Genomic DNA, 24,213 nt, shown 5'->3' with positions numbered 1-24,213 from the left:
CGCTCCGTTCCCGCCCCCTCCCCGCTCCGTCCCCGCTCCGTTCCCGCTCCCGTTCCCGCTCCGTTCCCGTTCCCGTCCCCGCTCCCAGCCCCGCCATGGTGCGTGCCCCCGCCCGGTACCTGGTGTTCTTTCAGTATTTTGGCACCAGGTACAGGTACGTGCAGGCCAGGATTGGACGAGATACAGGTTTGGGAGAGCAGGGTTAGGGATAGAGCTGGAATGGCAGGATTTGGAGAGAAGAGCTTGGGGACGAGCAGGGTTTGGGAGAGCAGAGTTTGGAATCACAGGTTTGGAGAGGAACAGGTTTGGGAGGGCAGGGTTAGGGATAGAGCTTGGAAAGGCAGGATTTGGATAGAGCAGGATTTGGGGGGAGCAGCAGTTTGGGGATAGAGTTTGGGGATAGAGTTTGGAGAGGACAGAATTTGGAATGGCAGGATTTGGAGTGGGAGGATTGGAGTAAGCAGGTTTTGGGGAGAGCAGAGTTTGGGGATAGATGTTTGGAATGACAGGATTGGAGTGGCAGGATTGGAGGGAGAACAGGATTGGGCGAGCAGAGTTTGGGGATAGAGCTTGGAATGGCAGGATTTGTAGAGAGAAGAGCTTGGGAGAGCAGGTTTGGGGATAGAGTTTGGAGAGGACAGAGTTTGGAATGGCAGGATTTGGGGATAGAGCTAAGGGACAGGGTTTGGGGATAAAGCTTGGAATGTCAGGATTTGGAGAGAGCAGAGTTTGGGAGAGCAGAGTTTGGGGATTAATGGATGAGAACAGTGTTTGGGGAGAGCAGAGTTTGGGTAGGGAGAGTTTGGGATGACAGAATTTGGAGGGAGCAGAGTTTGGGATGGCAGAGTTTGGGAAGGAATGGATGAGAACAGTGTTTGGGGAGAGCAGAGTTGGAATGACAGAATTGGAGGGAGCAGAGTTTGATTTGGGATGGATGAGAACAGTGTCCAGGTGAGAGGTGAACCCTGTCTGAGGTGAGAGCAGGCAGGGACTGGACTCTGCTGTGCACAGAGGAGTGAGGGAAGGGATGGAAACATAAAATCAGCAAAGAAAAAAAGACAGGAAAGGCCAGAGAAGAAGGGAGATTTCTCTCGGGGCTTGTTTGCTTTGGGGTGCCAGGGATGCAGGGAAGCATCCCTGAGTAGTTTGGGTTTATTCCCAGGAGTTCCCCACAAACATTTTTGTGCCTTTTAGTCAATTTAGCATCCTTCACAAGTCCTGGCCTGCAGCTGGCAACCAATCCTGGCCTAAAATAATTTTATCTCAAACTAATTTAATTTATCTGCCTTATTCTCCTGTCAGCCTCTGTCTCAAGGGCCAGTCCAAAAAAGAAACAGTTGAAGGATTATTTCATTTCCAACATGCCTTGTTGAAAATAAACCACTTTTAATTGTAATAATTTTAATAAGTTTAATAACCATTAAGACACTTTTCCTGCCCATTCCTCAGTGTTTGGTCCCTGCAGTTCTGTGGGAAGATCCAGGAACTCCTGGATTTGTTGGTGGGCTCTGCCAAGTCCCTGAATGTTGACACCCTCAATAAAGTGTTTATTTTGCTCTGCGTGGGGTTATGGAGACCAGGAGGGATCAGGCCCTGGTTGGAGTCCAGAATTATTTGGAGGTAGGTCCTGCTAATCCTGTGGTCACGAAAATGAAATTTTGTTCAGAAATTATTTAGGGTAAATATAATTTTGAGGTGGACACTCAATAAAACTGGCAGAGTGCTGAACACTGTGAGTTCAAACCAAAATAAATGGTGGAATTACACAAATTTCTGACCTCAAAAAGATGTGAACCCTTCACTGAGACTGAATTGAGCAGTGACCCAGCTCAGGTTTCTGACCCACCACAGGACTCGTGGCTTTGCCTCTCCTTGTCCTTAAACTGCCTCAGTTCTGCCTTGTCCAGTCCCTGCTGGATTTGAGCAGCTGGATGCTGTTCCCTCCCAGGAGAGGATGTTCCTGACAGAGTTTTCACACAACAGCACAGCAGGATGTTCATTGTTCCCTGCTGCTTCCTTTTTTTTTTTTTTTTTTTTTTTTTTGAGTTTTTATGCTAGGGGGGAAAAAATTTCTGATCCTGTAATCCCTGCAGGTGCTCCCAGGGATTCCCTTGGACTGGGAATGGTTTGAGACCCCAGGTGCTGTTTGGGCTGGCAGTGAGTGTGAAAGGAATATGAAAAAAACCCATTTATACACCCAGAAAATGGGTCACCTGGTTGTAATTCAATTATGAATTAAAATTGCAAATTAATTACAAGCTGCTGCTGAGTCTGGAGCAGGGCAGGAATCAAAAGGAAGCTGAATAATTCTCTTTTGTCTTGGAGTTCAAAATGAAGCTGGTGCCTGCTTGGGAGATAAGAGGTGGTTGAATTGCTGATTCTGCAGGTCAGGGCAGTAATTTGTCACTCAGCTCCCCATTTGTGGGAGTCTGTCTGACCCAAATCACAAATTGCAGCAGTTTGGGCTCTTGGTGTCCCACCCCAGTGCCATGGCCAGGACATCCCACCCTCCACGGGGTGAAAATTGCTGCTGAATTCCTCTCCAAAGCAAAATGGGAGCAGTTGCAGCTGGAATCAGAGCTGGAATCAGAGCTGGAATCAGAGCTGGAATCACTCAGAGCTGGAATCACTCAGAGCTGGAATCAGAGCTGGAATCAGAGCTGGAATCAGAGCTGGAATCACTCAGAGCTGGAATCACTCAGAGCTGGAATCAGAGCTGGAATCAGAGCTGGAATCACTCAGAGCTGGAATCAGAGCTGGAATCAATCAGAGCTGGAATCAGAGCTGGAATCACTCAGAGCTGGAATCAGAGCTGGAATCAATCAGAGCTGGAATCAGAACTGGAATCAGAGCTGGAATCACTCAGAGCTGGAATCAGAACTGGAATCAGAGCTGGAATCAGAACTGGAATCACTCAGAGCTGGAATCAGTCAGAGCTGGAATCAGAGCTGGAATCAGAACTGGAATCAGAGCTGGAATCACTCAGAGCTGGAATCAGTCAGAGCTGGAATCAGAACTGGAATCACTCAGAGCTGGAATCACTCAGAGCTGGAATCAGAACTGGAATCAGAGCTGGAATCAGAGCTGGAATCAGAACTGGAATCAGAGCTGGAATCAGAGCTGGAATCACTCAGAGCTGGAATCAGAGCTGGAATCAGAACTGGAATCAGAGCTGGAATCACTCAGAGCTGGAATCAGAACTGGAATCAGAGCTGGAATCAGAGCTGGAATCAGAGCTGGAATCAGAGCTGGAATCACTCAGAGCTGGAATCAGAACTGGAATCAGAGCTGGAATCAGAGCTGGAATCAGAGCTGGAATCAGAGCTGGAATCACTCAGAGCTGGAATCAGAGCTGGAATCAGAGCTGGAATCACTCAGAGCTGGAATCACTCAGAACTGGAATCAGAACTGGAATCAGAGCTGGAATCACTCAGAGCTGGAATCACTCAGAGCTGGAATCAGAACTGGAATCAGAGCTGGAATCACTCAGAGCTGGAATCAGAGCTGGAATCACTCAGAGCTGGAATCAGAGCTGGAATCAGAGCTGGAATCATTCAGAGCTGGAATCACTCAGAGCTGGAATCAGAACTGGAATCAGAGCTGGAATCAGAGCTGGAATCACTCAGAGCTCTCAGGCTGTGTCCATGTGGCTTCTTTTCCTGGACCAGGCAGAGAAAGTGTCCAAATCCTGCAAGGAGCATTTCCCATCCCATTTATCTCATCCTGGGGTGAGCCCAGCAGTTGTTCTGCATTATCCCAGTGCTGATGGGCAGGGTGGGTGATTAGAGGAGGAAAAAAAAAAGGAGAAAAAGACAAACATGAGCTGATTTGTTGCTGCCTTTTCCCAGTCTCAGCACTTTGCCTGCTGTTTCATGTGGTGCTCTTGATGCTGTGCCTATTGGAACCACATGGGAAGCCTTAAAGCAGCTTTAATAAAAAACTTCTGGGGCCTGCAGGAATTTTTTTCTCTTCCTTCCTCCTTTCTCTGCAGCCTTGAACTTCCCTGCTTTCCCCACAGCCAGGAAGGCAAGGGAAGGGCAAAAATTAAAGCACTAATGAGATCCTTATTGTGCTGTGAGGATGTTCAGCCTTTTGTTTGCAGTTCCAGGCAAGCAATAACCTGGGAGCTGCAGACTTGGTGTTTCAGCAGGAAATTGGAAGGGGCTGCCTGGTTTTGTGTCACTTTGAACAGATCTCTTTGTCACCCTGTGGCACTGCAAAGCTTTTTTTAGTCCTTGCGCTGCTCTATGACAGAGCCCTGAGGAAACAGAGACTTGTTTAGTCCAGAGATTATTGTAGCAGCTTTTCATCTCCCTTTGAGGGGGGTGAGCTTTGCTGGCAACACTTGATTTCTGGAGATAAAGGAAATCCAGGCCTTGTTTCCATTGATGGAAGTTGGAGTTCTGAGATTTGGCTCCCTCCACTTATTGATGGGAATTTTTCACATCAGGAATTCATGCTTCCTTCTTATAGGAGTTTTTCCTCTCTCTTTGATGGGATGAGCTTTGCTGGCAACACTTATTTCCTGGAGCACTGGAACCCAAATTGAAAACAATTCCAGGCCTTGTTCCCAACATGGGAAAGTTGGAGCTGAGATTTGGCTCCTTTTATTTATTAATGGAAGATTTTAACATCTAGAACTTCACGCTCTGTCTTTTCTAGGAGTTATTCCTCTGTCCTTGAGGGAAGTGAGTTTTGGTGGAAACACTTGATTTCCTGGAGAAAAGTCTTGGAGCTCTTGGGAGCCCAAATTGAAAAAAATTCCAGGCCTTGTTTCCCAACATGGAGAAGTTGGAGTTCTGATATTTGGCTCCTTCCACTTATTCATAGAAACTTTTCACATCCAGGACTTCTTGCTCTTAGAAATATCTCTGCTGTAAAGGAAGATCTCACTTTTTGCTGTTGCTTGTGGTAAAAAAACAAACAACAATCTGTTTGGGATCTGCAGGGTTTCCTTCTGCCTCCATCCCCATTTCCCATTTTTCTGGGAATTGCTGCCCAAATTCATCTTCCCCTCCCAAAAACCTCTTTTGGCAGCAGCCCTGTGCTGAGGACAGAAATTGTTCCTCCTGAAAAGAAGAGGGAATAAAAGGAGAAAAAGGAGAAACACAGCAAAAATTCAGACAAAGAGAATTGTCATCTTCAGCCTCTGTTGTGATAATAATCCCAGTGATGTCAGAGATTGCTTTGGAATGTTCTAACAAAAATCCACATTCTCATCCTGTCCTTCCTGGCATTTATTTCATGAATCCAACTGAAAATGAGCTGGATTTTTTAATTAGTTTCAGCTGACACAGCACCCACTGAGGCAGGATTTGCAACCAGCAGCTTGCATGTTATTAATTATTAGAACACTACAATTAATAAATTGTGCAGCCCCTGTGTCTGAGGCCATTCCAGAGGATGAAACCATGACCAATGCAGCTGCAGGGGAAGAGAAATTTATTTTTCCAAAACATTCCCAGTTCCTGTGATGGAAAATCTAGAGGATTTTTTTTTTTCTTTTTTTTAAATCAGGCTTGAGGAAGAGTGGATGAACTTTTGCCCCCCTGCCATGGGTGATGTTCATTAGTTCTGTTCTTCCTCCAGCATGGGAGGAAAAGTGAACTGGGAGCAATGAAAACAATCTGGAATTAGGATCCATATCATTCTGGCAGGCAGCAGTGGAAATTCCAGCATAATTCAAATTATGGAAGTGCTCAGTGAGCAGGACAGAGCAGCTAAATGCAATTAATGCTCCCCCTGCAGCCTGGGATGCTGCTGGCTGCTCCAGGAATGGGGAAAAATTGGGATAAATGCAGGTGGGTGAGATGTCAAAAGTCTCCAGAAGGTGCCAAAGCCAAGATTTCAGTGCTTATAGCACCTGCCAAAGAAAAAAAAAAAAAAAAATTGATGTTTCCTTTGGCTTAAAGGAGGGAGCAGAGAACTCTGAGCACACACTGAGCCCAGCTGCTTTATTCCTTCATTCCTTCATTCCTTTATTCCTTTATTCCTTCATTCCTTCATTCCTTTATTCCTTCATTCCTTCATTCCTTTAGTCCTTCACTCCTTTATTCCTTCATTCCTTCACTCCTTTATTCCTTTATTTCTTTATTCCTTCATTCCTTTAGTCCTTCACTCCTTTATTCATTTATTCCTTCACTCCTTTATCCCTTTATTCCTTTATTCCTTAATTCCTTTATTCCTTCATTCCTTTATTCCTTTATTCCTTTATTCTTTCATTCCTTTATTCCTTTATTTCTTCATTCCTTCATTCCTTTATTCCTTCAGTCCTTTATTCCTTTATTCCTTCATTCCTTCATTCCTTTATTCCTTTATTCCTTTATTTCTGCATTCCTTCATTCCTTTATTCCTTCAGTCCTTTACTCCTTTATTCCTTCATTCCTTTATTCCTTTATTCCTTTATTCCTTCATTCCTTCATTCCTTTATTTTATTTTTGACTGGTTTGAGATCTCCAGCAGAAGATTTCAGTGTTTATAGCACCTGCTAAAGAAAAAAAAACCAAATAATTTTGATATTTCCTGTTGTTTAAAGGAGGGAGCAGAGAACTCTGAGCATACTGAGCCCAGCTCCTTTATTCCTTTATTTTAATTTCTTTTTGACTGGGTGAAACATTTAATTCCTGCCAGCACTGGAGCCCTGGGAGCTGCTCAGATAAAAGCCCTTCCTGGTTTTGGGAATTGTTTTTTACTGCAAGGGCAGGAAAAACTGGTCCCTACCCAGCAATTCCTGCATGTAAATAATGCAAATTTTTTTTTTTTTTTTTTCAGTTTAGGGTGTGGGATATGAAGAGATTAAAGTGCAGAGGAAAGTTTCAGTGCTCAGAGGATTTTGGATATTCACACAGGAGATATTTCAGAGGTGAAGGGGTCATTTCTTGCTGCCTGCAAAGAACAGAAATTCTCTCTTTCAGGGTTTTCTATCCCACCCAAAATAAATGAAATATTAAAATTGAAGCAGGAGGCAGCAGTAGGAATATTCAGTGTATTTTTGGGTGCCTGTTGTGTTGGAGGAAAAAATCAACAGAGCTTTGAGCTTCACAAATTGGGATTTATTTGTTGGTGGTTGCATTTCTCCTCAGAAAGGTGGGAGAAAATCTCATTTTGTGGAAGGAAAATGAGGCAGTTTTGTTCCTGATTTATCCAGATGCAGCTGGGACGAATAACCAAAAAAAAAAAAAAAGGGATTTTTTTTCCATGTTCTCTCCTCTTGTATCTGTCAACTCTTTTTTTGTCTTTTTTTTTTTGCACTGCCTGTTTTTTGTCTGCTGAGGAAGGAGGGGGAGAAAAGGGTGGAGAGAGGGAGGGAGGAGCCTGTAAAACCCAAACATCTCTGGAGAAACTTGGACAAAAAAAAAGGAAAAAAAAATAAAAAATCATCTCCAGCTCCCAGACAAATTGCTGAGGCACAAGCCAAGGTCTGCTGCAGGAAACAATTTTAATTTCTGTCTGCTCCAGGGTGATAAATAAAGATTTTTATTTTTTTTTCACTGTTAATTGTAACCACATGTGAACTCCAAATGGAAGGATTAGGAAGGGACAAAATAAAAAATAAAAAATAAAAAACCAGTTTGGTTGTTTCCCAGGCCTCCCCCTGCAGCTTGGTTACATTTTTTTAATTTTTTTGCTCCTTGTGCATTTTCATGGAACATTTTGGGAGAGTTCAGAGTCTGGAAAGTTTTTGTGAGTCAGCAACCAGAAGTTTCTTGGCTCTTGTACCAAATTCAAACCCAATCCAAACCACTGGGATGGGATGGGGGTGGGAAGGAAAAGGAAATTTTGAGTCATTTCTTTGGGTTTTTGCCTCCTTTTGTGGGTTTTTTCACCATTTTAAATGTTTCACTTCTTCCCTGTAGGAATTTTTACTGGATTTTCTGTCTGGGGTTTTGGTTGAAATGGGGTGAAATTTGTGAAATTAGGGATACTCTGTCTTTTTTTCCACTCTCACCCACTAAAAAAAACCAGAAATTAATATTTTTATCTTTATTTTGTGCATTTAAAGGAAGCTGACATGACACAAAGCAGAGGACAGAGAGGTGAATTGTTAATTTTGAATTTATTTTGTTTGCTCTTTTGGTATTTTGGATGCTGATTTCAGGGCAGAAGCTGAGAAAAGTGTTACAGGCAAATAAAATAAATTATAAAAGAAAAATAAACATATAAAATCAAACCTTGATCTGATGAATTACCAGCTAGCCTATTAAAAAAAATTAAAAAATTAAAAAAAAAAGAAAAAAGTTAGCACAACATACTAATGGAGAGAAAAATAAGTTTGCACCTGCATGAACAATAAATGTGTCCCATGAAAATGCACAAAGGAAAAATGTGAACATATGAATAAAAAAAAAAAAGGGGGAGATTTTTGCTTGATTTTTGCTTGATTATTACTGGATTTTTGCTGAATTATTTTGCTGAATTTTTGCTGGATTGTTGCTGAATTATTGCTGTACTTTTCCTGTATTTTTGCTGAATTATTTTTGCTGGATTATTGCTGGATTTTTGTCAGGTTATTGCTGAATTATTTTGCTGGATAATTGCTGAATTATTTTGCCATATTATTGCCAGATTTTTGATGAATTTCTGACAGATTTTGACCAGATTTTTGCTTGAATATCACTTGATTATGGCTGAATTATTTTACCAGATTCTGTATTATTGCTGTATTATTGCCATATCTTTGCCATATCTTTACCATATTGCTGCCAGATTTTTTCTGTATTATTGCCATATGATTGCTGTATTATTGCCATATCTTTGCCATATTATTGCCAGATTTTTTCTGTACTATTATCATATTATTGCCATATCTTTGCCATATTGTAGCCAGGTTTTTTCTGCATTATTGCCATATTATTGCTATATTATTATTGCTATATTATTGCCATATCTTTGCCATGCTGTAGCCAGATTTTTCTGTATTATTGCCATATTATTGTCATATTATTGCTGTATTATTGCCATATCTTTGCCATATTGCCGCCAGATTTTTTCTGTATTATTGCCATATTATTACTATATTATTGCCATATCTTTGCCATATCTTTGCCATATCTTTGCCATATTATTGCCAGATTTTTTCTCTATGATTTTCTCTATATTTTCTCTATTATTGCCATACCTTTACCACATTATTGCTGTTTTATTGCCATATCTTTGCCATATCTTTGCCATATTGCTACCAGATTTTTTCTCTATTATTGCCATATCTTTGCCATATCTTTGCCATGTTGCTACCAGATTTTTCTCTATTATTGCCATATCTTTGCCATATCTTTGCCATATCTTTGCCATATTGCTACCAGATTTTTTCTCTATTATTGCCATATCTTTGCCATATCTTTGCCATATCTTTGCCATATTGCTACCAGATTTTTTCTCTATTATTGCCATATCTTTGCCATATCTTTGCCATATCTTTGCCATATTGCTACCAGATTTTTTCTCTATTATTGCCATATCTTTGCCATATCTTTGCCATATCTTTGCCATATTATTGCCAGATTTTTTTCTCTATGATTTTCTCTATGATTTTCTCTATATTTTCTCTATTATTGCCATATCATTGCCATACCTTTACCACATTATTGCTGTTTTATTGCCATATCTTTGCCATATCTTTACCACATTATTGCTGTTTTATTGCCATATCTTTGCCATACCTTTACCACGTTATTGCTGTTTTATTGCCATATCTTTGCCATATCTTTGCCATACCTTTACCACGTTATTGCTGTTTTATTGCCATATCTTTACCATATCTTTGCCATACCTTTACCACGTTATTGCTGTTTTATTGCCATATCTTTACCATATTATTTCCATACCTTTACCACGTTATTGCTGTTTTATTGCCATATCTTTGCCATATCTTTGCCATACCTTTACCACGTTATTGCTGTTTTATTGCCATATCTTTGCCATATCTTTGCCATACCTTTACCACATTGCTGCCAGATTTTTGCTTGATTATCCCTGCATTAAACCTGCATTCTTTTCCTGCATTCTGCCCCCGTTTTCCCGGATTCCTGCTGGGCAGGAGGCAGCAGCCAAGCTCAGCCCCAGCTGTCCCATCAAGTTCCACATCTCCAGCCGCACGGACAGCGGGGTGCACGCCCTGGCCAACGCCGCCCACCTGGACCTGCCCAGGCCCCCAGGAAAGGCAGATTTCACTGGCCACCAGCTGGCCCAGGGGCTCAACCACCACCTCAGGCCTCAGGCCATCCGGTGAGTGGCTGCAGAGATGCAAAAAATCTTCGTTTTGGCTTTTTTTTAAAGTGCAAAAGTGGGGAAAATTGGTTGCTACGTCAGCAGTTCCTGCACAGACAGAGCCCAGCTCCTTTATCCCTTTATTCCTTTATTCCTTCATTCCTTCATTCCTCTATTCCTTTATTCCTTTATTCCTTCATTCCTTTATCCCTTTATTCCTTCATTCCTTTATTCCTTTATTCCTTTATTCCTTTATCCCTTTATTCCTTCATTCCTTCATTCCTCTATTCCTTTATTCCTTTATTCCTTTATTCCTTCATTCCTTTATCCCTTTATTCCTTCATTCCTTTATTCCTTTATTCCTTTATTCCTTTATTCCTTCATTCCTTTATCCCTTTATTCCTTCATTCCTTTATTCCTTTATTCCTTCATTCCTTTATCCCTTTATTCCTTCATTCCTTTATTCCTTTATTCCTTTATTCCTTCATTCCTTTATTCCTTTATTCCTTCATTCCTTTATCCCTTTATTCCTTCATTCCTTCATTCCTCTATTCCTTTATTCCTTTATTCCTTCATTCCTTTATCCCTTTATTCCTTCATTCCTTTATTCCTTTATTCTTTTATCCCTTTATTCCTTTATCCCTTTATTTCTTCATTCCTTTATTCCTTTATTTCTTTATTCCTTTATCCCTTTGTTCCTTTATTCCTTTATTTTAATTTATTTTTGACTGGTATGAGATCTCCAGCAGAAGATTTCAGTGCTTTTAGCACCTGCTAAAGAAAAAAAAATTTATGTTTCCTGTTATTTAAAGGAGGGAGCAGAGAACTCTGAGCATACTGAGCCCAGCTCCTTCATTCCTTTATTTTAATTTCTTTTTGACTGGGTGAAACATTTAATTCCTGCCAGCACTGGAGCCCTGGGAGCTGCTCAGATAAAAGCCCTGCCTGGTTTTGGGAATTGTTTTTTACTGCAAGGGCAGGAAAAACTGGTCCCTACCCAGCAATTCCTGCATGTAAATAATGCAAATTTTTTCAGTTTAGGGTGGGGGATGTGAAGGGGTCAAAGTGCACAGGAAACTTTCAGTGCTCAGAGGACTTTGGATATTCACACAGGAGATATTTGCAGAGGTGAAGGGGTCATTTCTTGCAGAGCAGAAATTCTCTCTTTCAAGAGATTACACCCCATATATCCCATATTTATAAATTCCTTATTTATAAACTGAAAAATAATGAAATAATAATAAATATATATCTCATGTTTATATATATTTACCCAAAATTTATAAATTTCACCCCATATATTTATATATTATCTCCCATATAATATCATTTCTAACTTTAAATTTTCAATTAAAACTCCCAAAGTTGCTTCATCTTAAGCAGGGGGTGACAAGCCTGAGCCTGCACATCCTCATCCCTCATCTTCTGGAAAAATCCCCCTGCCAGGAGCAGGAATTCTCTGCTCATGCAGAAGAGAAAACCCCAAACTTTGATGTGGTTGCAAGAGGGATCTTTGTAGAAACATTGTTGTGGATGGAGCTTGGAAGGAAAACAGAATTCCAGGCTGGCTGAGTAAAATCCCTCTTTGTGAACTGGTGGTCACTGCTCTCTGTTCAACTTCAAAACACAATTTAGAAGGATCCCATCCTCCAAAAAAAAAAATCAGAATATTTCAGAGCTGGAGTCATTTCAGGAGGATTCTGCTGTCCTTGGAGTGGGAATGGCAGTGTAGGAGTCTCACACCTCCCATTTCTGGTTTCATAACCACACAGTTAAATTTGTCTGAGTGACAAGGCAGAGCTGGGATTCCTCCCACCTCTTGCAAATTGGATTTTTTTTTTTTTCCTGTTGCCAGTGGGGAGAGCAGGATGGTTTTTTGTCTCATGCATTGCCATTTCTAGTTAAAATGTCTTTTTTTTCCCCCTTTGATCTCAATATTCATGCTCTGTTGGAAAGATTTAAAAAATGCCACATTTCTTTACTTACAATCATTTAAAAACGGGATCTCAGCAAGGTCTGAAATGCAGCTGCTGGAGAAAATTCTGGAAAACCATTCCTGGCTAAAAGGGAACAATTGCAACAGGAAAAGCTGCCTGCACTGAGGAATTTAGTGAGCAGGAACAGACTGCTCTGAAAGGATCCTTCTGCAAGAATGGTTATTTAATAAAAACCACACAAGTGTTAACAGAAGCAGCTCAAGTGTGCTTGTGGAGGCATGCAGGCAGAGGGGAATAAATGTAATAATTTGATTTTTGTGTTTAGAGGAGGCTGGAAGTGCTGGCTTCAGACCCCACTGCAGGCCTGGAGGATGGAGTTTGCATTTCTCCTGATGGTTTTATAGCAGAGGAGCAATTCCTGGGCTTGTTTTTGCAAATCTTTGTGGCTCAGCTTTCATTTCTCCCTCTGTGGTCTGAGCCAGGGCAAGGCTCTGAGCCAGAGGCACTTGAGCTGGCAAAAATCCCCAGAGCACCAACCTTCTTTAAAGTAAATAAAGACATTTGTGGTCCCAAATCAATCCTGGGGATTTTTGGCTGCCCTGGCTCCTTTCTCCTCACTAAATTCCAAAGGCAGGAAAGCAAAACAGCAGGAAAAAAAATCCCTTCTAAGGAAAGGTCGCCTCTGAAGCAGCACCTGCAGGAATTGTGGGTCTGTGCAGGGATTCCCTGCTGGGTTTTTCCTGCAGGATGGAGAGCAGCAGAATTTTGGGATGAGGCAGAATCACATCTAGTGCAGGAGAACATTTTGGGAGAGGTGCAGGAGATGGTGGCTGCATCCTCCTGCAGGGGCAGATGTGGCTCAGCTGGAGCAGTGCTCCTGGAGAAGGTGCAGTTTCCTCTGAAGCTCCAGGGATGATGTGGAAGGGTCTGGCTTTCCTCTGGAATCCAGTGGAAAGAAGGTGCCTTGGTGTCCAAAATCTCAGTTTTTCTCTGGGTAGGAAAGGCTTGGCTCCTGCCCTGGCTGGAGCATCTCCCAGTGGGATGATGGAATTTTATCAGTCATTCACTGGGACTCACTGGCCATGAACAGGAGATATCTCCTGGAGGGAGGATGGGCTGTGGGAAGATAAAGATGATTGCCCAGCTGGTTTAAAGATGCCCATGAGCAGAGAATGTGTGCCAGGAGATAAAGATCACTGCCACACCCAGTTTGTAACAATGGCCCATTAACAGGAGATATCTCCCACAGGGATAAGAATCTGCCACACCCAGTTTGTAACAATGGCCCATTAACAGGAGATATCTCCCACAGGGATAAGAATCTCTGCCACACCCAGTTTGTAACAATGGCCCATTAACAGGTGATACCTCCTGGATGCAGGGTGGGTCATGGGAAAGATAAAGATGATTGCCCAGCTGGTTTAAAGGTGGCCCATTAGCAGGAGATATCTCCCACAGAGATAAAAATCACTACCCCACCTGCTTTAATACATGGCCCATTAACAGGAGATATTCCCAAAGATAAAAATCACTGCCCCACCTGATTTAATACATGGCCCATTAACAGGAGATATCTCCTGGAGGAAGGATGGGTCTGGAAATGATAAAGACCATTGCCCCACCTGACTTTTAACCCATGGCCCATTAACAGGAGATATCTTCTGGAGGAAGGATGGGTCTGCAAAAGATAAAGATGATTGTTCCAACTGTTTTTTAACCCATGACCCATTAACAGGAGATACCTCCCATGAGATCAGGATCACTGCCTCACCTGGTTTAACACTTGATGACAGAATTCACATTTCTGGCCACATCCTGGGTTACCCACCCTGTCCCTGTGTCCCACAGCATCCTCAGTGCCCAGCGGGTGCCCAGCACCTTCCACGCCCGGTTCTCTGCCCTGTCCAGGACCTACATCTACCGCCTGCTGCTGGGCTGTGCCCACCACTCCCAGGTCCCTGTCTTCGAGCGGGACCTGTGCTGGGCTCCACCTGGAGGGTGAGTCCATCCCTTACTGGGGAATCTGAGGGGGGAAAAAGGGGTTAAGGGGAGATTTGGTTTGCACAGGGGTTTTTTTTAATGTGGGTTGTGGAAGGGAAAAAGAAGTTTGAAATGGTAGGAATTGGATAAATGTGAAGTGTTTGGGTCTGGTTTAGTTCATTGGGGTTTGAGCCTGGCTTAATTCATTGGGGTTTGAGTTTGGTGTAATTCACTGGGGTTTAACCCTAATGTAATTTATTGGGGTTTGAGCCTGGCTTAATTCATTGGGGTTTGAGTTTGTTGTAATTCACTGGGGATTGAGTTTGGTGTAATTCACTGGGGTTTAACCCTGTTGTAATTCACTGGCGATTGAGCTCGGTGTAATTCACTGGGGTTTAATGCTAATGTAATTTATTGGGGTTTAACCCTGGTGTAATTCGCCAGGGTTTGGGTTTGGTGTAATTCACTGGGGTTTAACCCCTGGTGTAATTCATTGGGGTTTGAGCCTGGTGTAATTCATTGGGGTTTAACCCTAATATAATTTATTGGGGTTTAACCCCTGGTGTAATTCACTGAGGTTTCAGCTTGCTGTAATTCACTGGGGTTTAACCCTGGTGTAATACACTGGGATTTGAGCCTGGTGTAATTCACTGGGGTTTAACCCCTGGTGTAATACACTGGGACTTGAGCCTGGTGTAATTCATTGGGGTTTAACCCTAATGTAATTTATTGGGGTTTAACCCCTGGTGTTATTCACTGGGGTTTAACCCTGTTGTAATTCACTGGGGATTGAGCTCGGTGTAATTCATTGGGGTTTAACCCTAATGTAATTTATTGGTGTTTAACCCCGGTGTAATTCACTGGGGTTTAACCCTGGTGTAATACACTGGGATTTGAGCCTGGCTTAATTCACCGCGATTTAACACTAACATAACTTACTGGCGTTTGAACCTCACCTAACCCCTATCACTTTAACCCTTGCCTAACTCCTCCTTGTCTGACCCTACCCCACTCTCTGCAGCCCCCTGGACATCCCAGCCATGCGTGCAGCCTCCGAGTTCCTGCTGGGCACCCACGACTTCAGCACGTTCCGCTCGCAGGGCGCGGGCGCGGCGCGCAGCCCGACCCGGACGCTGCTGCAGCTGCAGATCCAGCCGGGCCCGGGGCTGCTGGCCCGGCACTGCCTGCCCGGGTTTGGCTTTGGGGTTTGGGGTTTGGGGTTTTGGGGTTTTGGGTTTTGGGTTTGGGTTTGGGGTTTTGGGTTTTGGGTTTTGGGTTTGGGGTTTTGGGTTTTGGGTTTGGGGTTTGGGGTTTTGGGTTTGGGGTTTTGGGTTTGGGTTTGGGGTTTTGGGTTTTGGGTTTGGGGTTTGGGTTTGGGTTTGGGGTTTTGGGTTTTGGGTTTTGGGGGGGGAGGTGATTCCCGGCTTGCCCTGTCCTTAGGATGGAATTTGGAATTGGGAAGGGGGAAGATGCTGTGAGATGTTTTTGCATTATTTACACTCATTTTGGTGCCTAAAAATCACTTCTTCTAAGGGACTGAATTTTTTTTCCTTCAAGCACAGGTGACAACTCAGGCACTCAGATTTTCCCTAAAAGAATAATTCCAATTTTGGTTTTTTTATTTTGTTTTGGTTTGGTTTTGGGAGGTGATTCCCTGCTTGCCCTGTCCTTAGGATCCAGCTGGAGTGTGGAATTGTGCAGGGAGAAGCTGCTGTCAGGTGTTTTTGCATTATTTACACTCATTTTGGTGGCTAAAATCACCTCTGCTAAGGAATTGGCTTGGTTTTTTTTTCCTTCAAGCATAGGTGAGATTTTCCCTAAAAAAAAATTCCAATTTTTTAAAATTATTTTATTTTTAATTTTTTTTTTTGGGAGGTGATTCCCTGCTTGCCCTGTCCTTAGGATCCAGCTGGAGTGTGGAATTGGGCAGGGAGAAGATGCTGTGAGATGTTTTTGCATTATTTACACTCATTTTTTGTGGTTAAAATCACCTCTGCACTCAGATTTTCCCTGGAAGAATAATTCCAATTTTGTTTTGTTTTGTTTTGTTTTGTTTTGTTTTGTTTTGTTTTGTTTTTGGGAGTTTATTTCCTGCTTGCCCTGTCCTTAGGATCAAGCTGGAATTTGGAATTGGGAAGGGAGAAGATGCTGTGAGATGTTTTTGCATTATTTACACTCATTTTTGTGGCCAAAAGTCACCTCTCTGCACTCAGATTTTCCCTAGAAGAATAATTCAAATTTATTTTTTAATTTTTTTTTAATTTTTTTTTTTTTTATTGGGCAGGGTGAAGCTGCTGTGAGATATTTTTGCATTATTTACACTCATTTTTTATGGCTAAAATCATCTCTGCCAAGGGATTTGTTTTTCTTCCTTCAAGCACAGGGGAGAACTAGGCACTCAGATTTTACCTAAAAAATAATTCCAGTGTTATTTTGGATTGGTTTTGGGTTTTTTTTTTCTTTAAAATTTGGGAATAGAAGGAAAAACACAGAATTTTTTATCCTTAAAATTTGGGAATAGAAGAAAAAATACAGAATTTTTTTTTCCTTAAAATTTTTGAATAGAAGGAAAACCACAGGATTTTTTTTTTTTTCTTAAAATTTGGGAATAGAAGGAAAACCCCAGATTATTTATTTATTTATTTATTTTTAAATTTAGGAATAGAAGGAAAACCACAGTATTGGGGTTTTTTTTTTTTTTAGGTTTTGATTGTTTGTTTGTTTGTTTGTTTGGGATTTTTGGTTTTTTTGGGGGTTTTTTTTGCCTAAAATTTGGGAACAGTCCAAACCAGTAACTCACTGGAGATGCTGGTGCAGGAAAATTCAATTTTGTTGCATAATTAAAAAAGGGAGTTGAGGATCAGGTTTTTCAGTATTTCAAGTATTGAAATTAAGTGGCTGAATTAAACAGAAACTGGAATTTTGAGATTTTTTTTTCCCAGAAAAATGATGGATATTTATCACCTGAACTTAATCTTTATTTTCTTGCTGGTTTTTTCTCTCTCAGCCTGAAAACAAACCCATCCCAAACTGCATTTTTCTGCTTTTTAATTGGGGAAAAAAACCCCCTTTTTTGGGTCATTTTCCCAAGGATTCTCTGTTAAATTGGGATATTTGTGGCTCCAAAAAATCAAACCTCAAAAGTGGTTTGCAAACTCTGCTCCTTCCCCTTTTTTTTTTTACCTTTTTGCCTTTTTTTTCTTTTTTTTTTTTTGCCATTTTGCCATTGAATGCTTCAGTAATAACCAAAATTATGATTTAGAGGGGGAAAAATTGTGAGGTTTGGGTCAGATTTGAATTTTATTCCTTTATTTATTTGGGGTTTTTTTGTTTTTTTTTTTTGGTTTTTTTTTTTTTTTTTTTTTAATTACAGAGTCCTGATTGCTTTCAATCTATGAAATATGTTCTATAATAAATAAATAAATAAACAAATAAATAAATAGAAAATGTGAGAACATTTGCAGTGATGGGACAAATATCCAGCAGATATCCCTCAAATACTTTTTGATTTTTTTTTTCACTGCAGGAGGAGAATGAACTATTCCTAAAGAATTGGAAAATAGAATTTAATTTTTTTTTTCAGCCTAATTTAAGGAGGTTTTTTATTTTTTTTTTTTTGTCCCAGAGGAAGAATCACAGAAGGATAAATTAAATTTCTGTGCCACATAAAGCAGCTTTTCTTCCTTTCCTCTGTGAATTGCTCACTTGTCTGACCATGAAATTAAATTTCCTCCCATCTCTCCCAGTTGCTGAGCAACACTGGAAGTGGAGTGGAGTTTCCAAAAAATGCTCAGGATGTTCTCACTCTGTCACCTTTTATTCACTGCAAGGTGCTGGGAAAAAAAAAAAAAAACCAAAACAAAAAAAAACCAACACAGCTGGAATTATTTCATTTGTGAGGTTGACAGGAAAAATCAAAATTTCACACTTAGGGAAAAAAAAAAAAAAAAAAAGTTTTGTTCTCTTTCAAAGCCTGCAGGATTTTTAATTTAATTTTTTCCTAAATTATTTTTTTCCTTTTTAATTTAATTTAATTTTTAATCCATCTTGTGGAGTTTAATGGGTTTTAATGCAATAGGAAAATCTGGGATGGAGGAGGTGGAGAGAGGGAGAATTTGGCACTTTGGGGGAAAAAAATGTGTTTTTTGGGGATTGGACTGGATGGGAGTGGTGGGAGCTCAATTCCAATTATCCATCCCAAATTCATTCCCAATTATCCACCCCAAATTCATTCCCAATTCTTCATTTCCAATTCTCCATCCCCAAATTCTCCACCCCAAACTCCCCATTTCTCATCCCAATTTTCCAATTCCCATCCCAAATTCTCCAATTCCCCAAATTCCTCATCCCAAATTCCCCAATTCCCCATCCCCAAATTCCCCAATGCCCCAAATTCCCCATCCCCAAATTCCCCAAATTCCCCAAATTCCCCAATTCCCCAAATTCCCCATCCCCAAATTCCCCAAATTCCCCATTTCTCCATCCCAAATTTTCCATTTCCAATTCCAATTTCACATCCCAAATACCCCAATTCCTCAAATTCCTCATCCCAAATTCCCCAAATTTCCCATCCCCAATTTTCCATTTCCAATTCCAATTCCCCATCCCCAATTTTTTTTTTTTTAATTTTTAGGAAATAATTATATCCCAGGTGCTGTTTCAGCTTAATTTGGGCACTGCAGGTTAATTACTCTCATTTGTGTGTTAAAAAATTTGATTTAAATTTGATTTAAATCCTTTTTTTTGGTTTTTTTTTAGGGAATTGGAATTCTGGGAGGTGAAGGTCAAGGGCAGATCCTTCCTCTACAGACAGGTACAGCTGCTGCACCATCCAAATTTTAGTTTTTCCACATTAAAAATTGATAATTTTGCTGTTCTCAGTGGGTTTGAGCTCAGGAAAAGCTGTCTGAAAATTTCAATTTTTTTGGAGAAAAAAAGAAGCAAAACTTTTTTTTTTTTTTTTTTTCCCCTGAAACTTCTCTTGATTTTCTTGGAAATAATTCCAAATTATTCCCCTGTGCCTTCAGCTCATCCTAAATTCAGAAATTATTCCTGGGAGCAAGGAAGAGGCAGGAGAAAATTTATTTTTTGGAGGAGAGGGGGTGTTTTGTGGGAAGAGCAAGCAGCTATTTTTTAATTCTGTTTTGATGTTTTGACAACTCAAATTTGTTGTTTTTTTTTTTTTATCCAGTGCCAAGCAAAACTCTGGGCAACAAATCTGAGCCAAATGTGTCAAGAAAATATTGCTTTAAGTATTTAAAATAATAATAATAATGTTAATAATGTTAATAATTTAATGGTTTAATATTTATGTATCTATCTGGAGCTTTAAAAAGAGGGAAAATCAGGAAAAATTCTAATTAGTGACAGTGCAGAGGAGCAGAAATTCCTGATATTCTCCCTGAATTGGGTTTGAACTTCTCAACTTGGGAGGTTTTTATTGGAGAAAAAACTGAAACCACCCCAAAAGCTGAATGTGGATTTTTATTTTTATAATTTTTTTTTAATATTTGAGATGAGTGACACGAATTTTGGGGTTTTTTTGGCTGATTCCCAGTGTGGAGGCAGCAAAGCTGTGGCATGCAATGACCTCTAGTGAGGGTGGAACTCCAAAATCCCAGAATTTCTCTCTGGATGAAAACATTTTGGATTTTTGGATTATTTTAAAAGGGATAAACATGAGCAGGTTGCTCAGTGGGATTTGGTTTATTTTATTTTATTTTTTTTTTAATTAAAAAATGAGCCCAGGGGGTGATTTTTGCACTGGAGGAAGGATTTTGGAAAATTTGGAAAGGGCAGGAGGGGAGTGAATTTTTAATTCCAAATGAGGGGTGAAGGTGAGGATGGAAAATTGGGGATGGGGAATTTGGGGGGGAAATTTGGGATGGAGAGTTGGAGAATTGGAGGTGGAAAATTGGAAATGAATTGGGGATAGAAAAGTGGAAATGGGGAATTGGAGGTGGAGAATTTGGGGAGAATTGGGGATGGAAAATTGGAAATTATTTTGGGATGGGGAATTGGGGATGGAGAATTGGAGGTGGAGAATTGAAAATGAATTGGGGATGGAGAATTGAAAATGGAGAAGTGGAGATGGAGAATTGAGGATGCAGAATTGGAAACAGGGAATTGAGGATGGGGAATTTGGGAGAATTGGGGATGGAGAATTGGAAATGGGGAATTTGGGAGGAGAATTGGGGATGGAGAATCGGAAATGGAAAATTTGAGATGGAGAATTGGGGATGGGGGATGTGGGAGGGGAATTGGGGGATTCTCCCCAAACTCTCCATTCCCAGTTCCACCTTCTGGTCCATCCTGATTGCACCCTCAGCCGTTTTTCAGAGCAGGATTTGTGCTGACCCCTGTGTCCCCCTGTCCCCCCCTGGGTCCCCTCCGTGTCCCGCCCCTCTCCCCCATGTCCCCCCTGTCTCCCCCCATGTCCTCCCCCATGTCCCCTTTGTCCCCCTCCGTGTCCCCCCGTTCCCCCACTGTCTACCCCCCTGTCCCCCCTCGTGTCGCTGTGTCCCCCCCCCGTCCCCGTGTCCCCCGTCTCCCCTCTGTGTCCCCTCCCGTGTCCCCCCTGTCCCCCCCGTGTCCCTCGTGTCCCCCTGTCTCCCCCCCGTCCCCCCGTGTCCCCCCACTGTCTCCCCCGTGTCCCCCCTGTCCCCCCGTGTCCTCCCCGTTTTTCCCCCCCGTCCCCCCTTGTCCCCCCCTTCTCCCCCCACTGTCTCCCCGTGTCCTCCCCCGTCCCCCCCGTGTCCCTGTCCCCTGTCCCGTGTCCCAGGTGCGCAGGATGGTGGGGGCGCTGGTGGCCGTGGGGCAGGGTCGCCTGTCCCCCGGGGACATTCGGGAGCTGCTGCAGCTGCGGGACCCGCGGGCGTTCCCGCCCCACGCCATGGCCCCGCCCGCGGGGCTGTTCCTGGCGGCCGTGGAGTACCGGCAGCAAGGTGGGTTTGGGGTTTGGGATTGGGGTACCGGCAGCAAGGTGGGTTTGGGGTTTGGGATTGGGGTTTGGGGTACCGGCAGCAAGGTGGGTTTGGGGTTTGGGATTGGGGTACTGGCAGCAAGGTGGGTTTGGGGTTTGGGATTGAGGTTTGGGGTACCGGCAGCAAGGTGGGTTTGGGGTTTGGGATTGGGGTACCGGCAGCAAGGTGGGTTTGGGATTGGGGTTTGGGTTTGGGATTGGGGTACCGGCAGCAAGGTGGGTTTGGGGTTTGGGATTGGGGTTTGGGGTACCGGCAGCAAGGTGGGTTTGGGGTACAGGCAGCAAGGGGGGGCAGGGATTGGGATTGGGGTTTGGGATTGGGGTACAGACAGCAAGGGGGGGCAGGGTTTGGGATTGGGGTTTGGGATTGGGATTGGGGTTTGGGTTTGGGATTGGGGTTTGGGTACAGACAGCAAGGGGGGGATTTGGGGTTTGGGATTTGGGGTTTGGGTACAGACAGCAAGGTGGGCACAGGGTTTGGGTTTGGGGTACAGACAGCAAGGTGGGGATTTGGGGTTTGGGGTACCCACAGCAAGGTGGGGCAGGGTTTGGGGTACAGACAGCAAGGTGGGCACGGGGTTTGGGGTACAGCCAGGGAGGGGGGCAGGGGTTTGGGGTTTGGGTTTGGTGTACAGACAGCAAGGGGGGGATTTGGGGTTTGGGTTTGGTGTACAGACAGCAAGGGGGGGATTTGGGGTTTGGGATTGGGGTACAGACAGCAAGGTGGGCACAGGGTGAGGGGTTTGGGGTACAGCCAAGAAGGTAGGCAGGGATTTGGGGTTTGGGGTACAGCCAGCAAGGTGAGGCAGGGGTTTGGGGTTCAGCCAGGGAGGTGGGTGAGGGGTTTGGGTTTGGGGTTTGGGTACAGCCAGCAAGTTGGAACAGGGGGTTGTGGTTTGGATTTTAGGTTTGGGTACAGCTAAGAAGGTGGGCAGGGGGTTTAGGATTTTGGGTACAGGCAGGTAGGGGATGAAGGGTTTTGTGGTTTGGGGTACAGCCAGGAATTTCCCTGAAAAATGAGAATTTTTCTGCCTCCACCATTTTTATTCCCTCAGGCAATAATTCCAGCACAGGGATTTTGGGATTTTCCAATTTGAATTTGTGTTCCCAGCCAGGAATTTCTCTCAAAAATGAGAATTTCAGCATCAATTTCAATCCATTTGATAATCAATGTTCCTTTTCTCCTCTCCATCCCAGATTTGGCCATCCCAGCAGAAGAGGAGCTCTCTGCACTCTGAAAGGATTTTGGATTTTTGTGGCTCTGGGGTGGAAATTGGACAATAAATTACCTCAATAAAAAAATAAAATGTGTAAAAACTCAAAATTTGCCCTTAGCTCTGTTTCCAAACAGGTTTTTGATTTCCTGGACAGGATTTTCCAAGGGAAAAATTTTTTTGGCTGCAGGAATTGGACAAATAGTGGATTTTTTTTTATTAAAACCGAGCAGAAAAAAGCATTGACAATGTAAACAAAAAACAAAAAGAAGAAAAAATAAAATAAAATAAAATAAAACCTGACTCTCAGGGGGTGCCCTGGGGCAGCCCCTTCTTCAGCAGGGAGGTGAGATAACTGCCAAGCTCTTCATCCTAAAAAAGGACAAAAACAAACAGGGTGAGAGCAAAACCTTCCTTTGATTGTCCCATTTGGGGCAGGAAATTCAATTTTGGTGCCTAAAAATGGACTGAGAGAATTCCTGGACCTTGCAAGATCTAATGTGAGCTGTGTTTAAAAACTGGAATAATCACAAATTCATGTCTCAAGAATGAGTTTAAAAGTGAAGATGATGGAATAACTATCAAATAAAATAATATTATGATCAGGAATAGTTCTCTACTTGTTTTAAATTTTCCAAGTAAGAAACAAAACATTAAATACTCAGCAGAGCTCAAAACACAGAACTGAAATGAGTGAGTGGAAATAAATGAGTGGAAGGAAAAAATGGAACTGTAAGTGGAACTAAATATGAGTGGAAATAAACATGAGTGGAAATATAAGTGGAAATAAATGTGGAAATCAAAGTGGAAATAAGTAGAAATCAAAGTGGCAATAAATAAGTGAGTGAAAATAAGTATAAGGGGAAATAAGTAAGTAAGTGGAAATAAATAAGCAAATGGAAATAAGTAAATAAATAAGTGGAAATAAAAAGGTGGAAATATAGGTGGAAATAAATGAGTGAGTGGAAATGTAAGTAAGTGGAAATTAAATAAGTAACAGTGGATATTAAATAAGTAGCAGTGGATATTAAATAAGTAGCAGTGGAAATAAGTAAGAAAGTGGAAATAGGTAAGTGGAAATATAAGTGGAAAATCAGGAATGCAGGTGAGAATCAGGAATGCAGATGGAAGATGAGGAATGCAGGTTAAGTATCAATCATGAATGCAGGTGATTATCAGGAATGAGGTGAAAAATCAGGAATGCAGGTGAGTATCTATCAGGAATGCAGGTGGGTATCAGGAATGCAGGTGGGTATCAATCAGGAATGCAGGTGGGTATCAATCAGGAATGCAGGTGGGTATCAGGAATGCAGGTGGGTATCAGGAATGCAGGTGGGTATCAGGAATGCAGGTGGGTATCAGGAATGAGGTGGGTATCAATCAGGAATGCAGGTGGGTATCAGGAATGAGGTGGGTATCAGGAATGCAGGTGGGTATCAGGAATGCAGGTGGGTATCAGGAGTGCAGGTGGGTATCAGGAGTGCAGGTGGGTATCAATCAGGAGTGCAGGTGGGTATCAGGAATGCAGGTGGGTATCTATCAGGAATGCAGGTGGGTATCAGTCAGGAATGCAGGTGGGTATCAGGAATGAGGTGGGTATCAGGAATGCAGGTGGGTATCAGGAATGCAGGTGGGTATCAGGAATGCAGGTGGGTATCAATCAGGAGTGCAGGTGGGTATCAGGAATGCAGGTGGGTATCTATCAGGAATGCAGGTGGGTATCAGGAATGCAGGTGGGTATCAGGAATGCAGGTGGGTATCAGGAATGCAGGTGGGTATCAGGAATGCAGGTGGGTATCAATCAGGAATGCAGGTGGGTATCAATCAGGAATGCAGGTGGGTATCAGTCAGGAGTGCAGGTGGGTATCAGTCAGGAATGCAGGTGGGTATCAGG

The 24,213-nt window shown here is 42.4% G+C and overlaps 2 protein-coding genes across 4 annotated transcripts in view; one reads left to right on the top strand and one right to left on the bottom strand.

The window, feature by feature from the left end:
- On the top strand, window positions 1–22,402 carry PUSL1 (pseudouridine synthase like 1; the record flags this gene model as incomplete). The annotated part of the gene is made up of 8 exons (XM_079326182.1): window positions 1–154; window positions 1,563–1,620; window positions 10,037–10,224; window positions 13,992–14,141; window positions 15,145–15,315; window positions 18,882–18,936; window positions 20,905–21,053; window positions 22,303–22,402. The coding sequence occupies exons 1-8, from the start codon at window positions 96–98 to the stop codon at window positions 22,400–22,402; spliced, it is 930 nt and encodes a 309-aa protein (XP_079182308.1). The 5' UTR covers window positions 1–95.
- The window catches only part of INTS11 (integrator complex subunit 11), a 258,653-nt gene that overhangs the window by 218,495 nt on the left and 15,945 nt on the right, over window positions 1–24,213 (bottom strand). For all 3 annotated transcript variants that reach the window (XM_079326274.1, XM_079326275.1, XR_013776783.1), the window contains exon 18: window positions 22,624–22,691. In XM_079326274.1, the coding sequence (XP_079182400.1) occupies window positions 22,626–22,691 (66 nt within the window). In that variant the 3' untranslated portion in view covers window positions 22,624–22,625. Of the gene's footprint in view, window positions 1–22,623; window positions 22,692–24,213 lie in introns of those variants that run through there.

The sequence above is a fragment of the Erithacus rubecula genome (genome assembly GCF_903797595.1).
Source record: "Erithacus rubecula genome assembly, chromosome: 24".
NCBI lineage: Eukaryota > Metazoa > Chordata > Aves > Passeriformes > Muscicapidae > Erithacus > Erithacus rubecula.
Note: the sequence above shows the minus strand (reverse complement) of the source record. Positions and strands in the feature narration are given on the sequence as shown.